Source organism: Solea senegalensis, linkage group LG7, assembly GCF_019176455.1.
Source record: "Solea senegalensis isolate Sse05_10M linkage group LG7, IFAPA_SoseM_1, whole genome shotgun sequence".
In the NCBI taxonomy this organism is placed as follows: Eukaryota; Metazoa; Chordata; class Actinopteri; order Pleuronectiformes; family Soleidae; genus Solea; species Solea senegalensis.
In genome coordinates this window covers 2,165,598-2,171,123 of record NC_058027.1, presented here as the reverse complement: position 1 = coordinate 2,171,123, position 5,526 = coordinate 2,165,598, and the positions used below count along the sequence as shown (strand labels likewise).

The 5,526-nt window shown below is 40.0% G+C and overlaps 2 protein-coding genes across 3 annotated transcripts in view; both read left to right on the top strand.

Annotated features, from left to right (window-relative positions):
* Positions 1-5,526, top strand: part of swap70a (switching B cell complex subunit SWAP70a) — a 924,354-nt gene that overhangs the window by 89,927 nt on the left and 828,901 nt on the right. The gene's annotated exons all lie outside the window — the stretch shown is intronic.
* The window catches only part of dkk3a (dickkopf WNT signaling pathway inhibitor 3a), a 2,324-nt gene continuing 1,253 nt past the window's right edge, over positions 4,456-5,526 (top strand). The window contains exons 1-3 of one of the 2 annotated variants that reach the window (XM_044029800.1): positions 4,456-4,747; positions 4,790-4,834; positions 5,131-5,190. In XM_044029800.1, the coding sequence (XP_043885735.1) occupies positions 4,475-4,747; positions 4,790-4,834; positions 5,131-5,190 (378 nt within the window). In that variant the 5' untranslated portion in view covers positions 4,456-4,474. Of the gene's footprint in view, positions 4,835-5,130; positions 5,191-5,526 lie in introns of both variants that reach the window. The other variant, XM_044029799.1, reaches the window with a different exon arrangement.

Genomic DNA, 5,526 nt, shown 5'->3' with positions numbered 1-5,526 from the left:
GTTTTGTTCAAACACAGACCTGAGCTTCAACATTCCCCACCTATCTCTGAGAGCTGCTATCTCCTGTCTCTCTCTCTCTCTGTGTCTGTCTGTCTCTCTCTCTGTGTGTGTCTGTGTCTGCGTGGCCTGAGCACATGTGTCCGGGTCTTGACGCAGTGGAAACAAGGAAGGAAACATATAAGAGAGAGGAAGGAGAAAGTTCACCTCGCCGGCTGTTTATGAGTCTCTGTCAAACACTGATACAGTGTTTTCATCCTTCACATATTATCTTTATTACTCGGATTTATGAGCTGATGTCATTCAGTCACTGTATGATTGCTATTTGTGACTCTTAACTGTCACTTTCACAGAGAATGTATGATAATAATAAAGTTTTTTGACAAACAAAGTATATTTTCTGATGTCTGGGGCCATTTCTGCAGCATTTCATCTTCTCTTTTGTCAAAGTTTTCATTTTTATCGAGTAACTGCAGTGTCCTTTAACCCTTAAGAGTTTCCTGACATTCTGTTTTTAAATCTTGAATAAATATAGCTCAGATTTTCCAGAGGTTATTCAGTTTTGTCATCTCAGTTTCTTAAAATAGCCTAAACTGGCTAAGCTACGCAAGAATAACTTCATTCATTTAAAAAAAATCTGACACTGCAGAATAATAATTATGATCAAATTCTCCTTGAAATGTATTTTATGGAAATTATTGTAGTTCTTTTCAGTGGAGTTGTTTAAACATAATGGCCTTTAAAGGGTTAACATTTCAAAAACATTATTAAAATGTGATATGTATATTTCAATATAATATTGACTTATTTAAAGTGGAAAAAAAATATGAATATATAATGTTTTTATAGCAGTGTTTGGGAAGGTGACATTTTCTGCCGCTAGGAACAAATAAGGAAGTTTTTTAAAGGAACTCTTCAGGGTTCATTTGGACATCGCACTCCTGGATATTGTGATTTCCTCTCTCTTGCACATGTTTATTACTGTTTCACCTTTGTTAGCATTACTTTTATGTCGATGTCCTACATTACGTGGCTCGATTACAGAGTTCATATACGACACAAAGCCTCGGTTTCCCCCTGATGTTTGAACTCAGGAGGGAGGAGAGCTACTTTGACCTGTAATCACTGCTCAAGTGCACAAAGAACAACTTACAGTGTCTTACTAAGCAACTGTTTATTTCTCTGTGAATGACTCAGACGCCGTGAACGTGATCACTGGAGTTCCTTTAGCAGCGGCTGCATGTAACAAGGCCCAAAACAAACAGGAAACCATTGATCAAACTTCCACCCCTCCGAAAAATGTGAATGCATCATCTCACAAGACGAGTGTATGAATCACAGCAGAGCTCATGTGTTCATGCAGTGTGGAGGAAGAAGACAGAGATACGATGCAGTGACTTAGGAAGTGTTTTCTTTGTGAGTCGGTTTTTCCCCTCGCAGGACAAAACCTCAGGATTGTGCTGTTAATCAAAGGCTGAGCAGCCTGGAGTCACGTAGGTCGTACTGTATCTGTGTCACTGACACAGAACCACACCTCTCTTTATTATGTGGCCTCTGCAAACTAAAGACGTTTGCTGTGCAGAAGCTGCAGAGCAGGTGGAGGCAGTCTGAGGAAAACTGCACAGAAGCTGCGAGAGGGATCTTCAGGTCAAAGGTTTCTGTTCTTCTCGACTGTGTCGGAATTTACAGGAAAAGCTGCCGCTCCAGTTGAACAAGCAAATCCACAGCTTTATGATTTTTATGGATTATACATCAGCATGGCAAAAATGCAGGTTGAGCAAGAGGGAGATGACTTGATTATTGTTATCAGAGGAGAGACGAGACTTTATGTCTGACTGTTTATGACATTAAAACCAGTCATTATGTTCAAACTAATCATCTGTTTTAATGATGATGATCAGTGAGTTTCTTCCCTACAAACTCCCTTATTTTCTTAAGCAGGTGGAAGAAGAAACCAAGCATTTAACTCCATTAACGTGTTGTTTAGTTCTGTGTAAGTCACTTAATGACTATGATGATTTAATATACGGTTATGTATATGTTATATACTTCTACATTTAGACACTATAGTTAAATGTTGTTTATATATATAAATCCATGTTTATGAACAGGATTTTAATTCACTATATTATGACGTAATGACACTCAAACATAAAGTGACTGTGAGTGAAAACGTTCATTCAGCTTCTCTCTGCGCTCGTGCTGCTGCTGCTGCTGCTGCTGAAACACTGTTGACTTTAAAACGAGCAGCGAGTTCAAAAGTCTGCGTTTGACTCAAAACAAAACAAACAAACAACAGCAAAGTGTCAGAAACTCACCGAATATTCTCAGCCTGGTCCAAATCTCTGTTTCCTCCCGGTGTCAAACAACCGCTGCTGCTGCTGCTGCTGCTGCTCTGTGAAGAGTCCGAGCTGGATCAGCTGCACGCACTCATTCAATCACTCACTCACTCACTCACAGCTCCACTGTAACTGCTGCTGCTGCTGCTGCTGCAGGAGGAGGAGGAGGAGGAGGAGGAGGAGGAGGAAGGCGGTGCTCTGGAGCCTGAAGACACTTCCCTGCTCACACACACACACACACACACACACACACACACACTGCTGCTACTCTGACTGTGATAAAGTTCAACATTTATAAGATAACGTGCAAAATCCTCACGTTCTCAAAAAGCAGGGCCGGTGCTAGACTTTGTGGGGGCTCTGGCAAGGATTGTGATTTGGTGTCTCCACCCACACCACACCCACACCACACCCCCAAAACATCACCACAACAATGAAGTTAAAGATACAATATGTAACTGAGAAGATGAGATTAATGTTTGATGTTTTGTTGAGTCATTTACTTACAAAGATGGAAGATGGCGCCCCCTGTTGCAGCCTTTTCCCTTTAAACTCTGTCTTTATATATTGTACTTTTTTTGGTAATGCATGTTTATTATTTGTTATCTTTATCTTTACTGTCTTTGCTGCTGGAACGATGTAAATGTCCCCGCTGCGAGACAAATAAAGGACGATCTTATCTTACACAGAAATCCATATTCATATTTAAGGATCAAGTATTTTTAATAATAATGATTTAATTTATGAGCGCCTTTCAAGCAGCAAAATACATTTAAAATAAATAAAATACAAGCAGTAAAAATACAACATTCAGAGCTAAAAAGGTAAAACAGCGAGAAAGCTAAAAAGACTCAGGGAGGAGACTTTGGTTATTATGTGTCAACAGATAAAACAAACAAATGTGTGTATTTAGTGTTAGAAATGGACGTTTAGCACTTGCCCTGTAGACCTTGTCGATGACTCCACCGTAGTTTCCCGATGTGTTTGGGGGAGGAAGCGGTGGACAGACGGACAGATGGACAGATGAGTCGTCCCTTAGTCTCACCATTAGATGTCACTCAGTCTTACTCGCTGGACCTTTGTTATATTTCTTCCCTGAACACTTGAAGGCATCGTCCACAGGAATAAACTTTCTGTCTTTTCTTTATAATAATAATAATAATAATACATCACATTTATGTGCAGCTTTTATTATGTTTTTATTTTATTTAGCACTCACACAGAGAGAGTTACACCTGACTGTAAGAGGTGAGAGTCTCACGTAAGTCAACGCTGCACAGCTTTACACTTTGTCAGCAGAACATCTGAACTCACTCTGCAAACATGATTATTTTCAAGAAAAACAAAAAGGCTCCATCTGGTGGCAGACTGAGAAACTGCAGGCACAGAATGTTGCTGCTTGTTGGTTCTTTTCAAAACTTGTAATTGTACGAGGAGGATTTTTAAGGAATAATTAATAAAAAAAAAACGTCACAAAGAATATAGTCATGATCCTAATGTGGATCAAAATAATTGTGATTGGTTTGTTGTCATTTAAATATTTAAATTTGAAATTTCATCATGTAAAATAACACAAAACAGACAAATAAAGTAAATGTGAGGACCAATCAGCAACCAATTACAGTAATTACAAAGTATATGATATATATATATATAACAGTACATGAAATCACCATTATTGAAAATAAATAAAATAATAATAAATTAAAAAAAAAGGATTTACTTGATTATAGATTTTATTTGAAGCAGAAAGGAAGTCAAATATGTCGATATTTGAAAATGTTTTGTTTGTAAATAAATGGATAATAAAATGAATCAGGTATTCAAATGTATTATCTAATGGATCAATAATAACTTTAAAAAGCATAAACGTGTTGCAGGATTTTCAGGGATATTTTGGGAATATTTCACCAGAAAATAAATAAATGTAAATATAATATAATAAGTATAAGTTACCACAAACAAACAAACAAAATCACTTAACTAACAATAAAATCTTTAGTGAGAAGATGATTCAGCTGTGACGTGGTTTGTGTTTCTCAGCATCACCGACACACCCACTTCTGCCTCCTCCTCCTCCTCCAGCTCCTCCTCCTCCTCCTCACAGCAGCAGCATCATCAGAGTCAGCAGCAGCAGCATGATGAGGATGAGGATGAGGATGATGAGGATCGCCCTGCTGCTGGTTTTGGCTCTGACAGGAGTCTGTAATGGAATCCTCCCTGAGATCGTGAACTCAGGCGTCAGCCACATCCTGGAGGATCACACGCAGCACAGCCGCGACTACGTGGAAGTGAAACCACAGCTGCCACGGGGTCCACGGCTGCTGCCACAGGATCCACAGCTGCTGCCACAGGATCCACAGGATCCACAGCTGCTGCCACAGGATCCACTGCTGCCACAGGATCCACAGGATCCACAGCTGCTGCCACAGGATCCACAGCTGCTGCCACAGGATCCACAGCTGCTGCCACAGGATCCCGAGGATGCATCGAACCAGGTAAGCACTGAGCTGCAGCACTCATGACACAGCAGTTTTTCTGTCTTCTTCTGTCTTTTATTGTTGTAAAGTACAATATAATATAAAGTATTCTATTTATTTCTATTCTTAAGCATAATCCTGATTATAAAAACATAAATATTCCATAATAACGATGGTCTCTGTGATGATGACGTGTGTCAATCAAAGCGCTCCTGACGACGTCACAGACCCGGTAACGCGTCGACTCATCAGCGACAACAACAACAACACACAGAGCGACACGTTCATTAACGTCACGTGTCATGTTCACACAGGAGAGCAACAACATCAGCAGCAGCAGCAGCAGCAGTGAGGTGGGCAACAGCATCGACCACGTAAGTTCATTCATGTGATGGAAACTTTAAAATGTCACTAAACTCTTAAATGACTTTGTTTCAAATGAAATCCTCATGATAAGAATAGTGGTATCTGCTGCCTCTGTGGTCAAACGCCCGCCACTGCGTTCACAGTTTGTCACTGGCTATTTTAGTCCATGCTTACATCACTGGTCTCCGCCCCTTTCTTCAAATGCAGGGTCTGTTGCTCTGTTGTCTGTCTCTCTCCACCGTGGTGTGTGATGCTAGACAGGCTTTTTCCTCCATTTTATCTTCAAATAAAGGTGCACAGCGAGGATGTTCTCATGTATCAGCTCATCCTGACTTTGTACGACA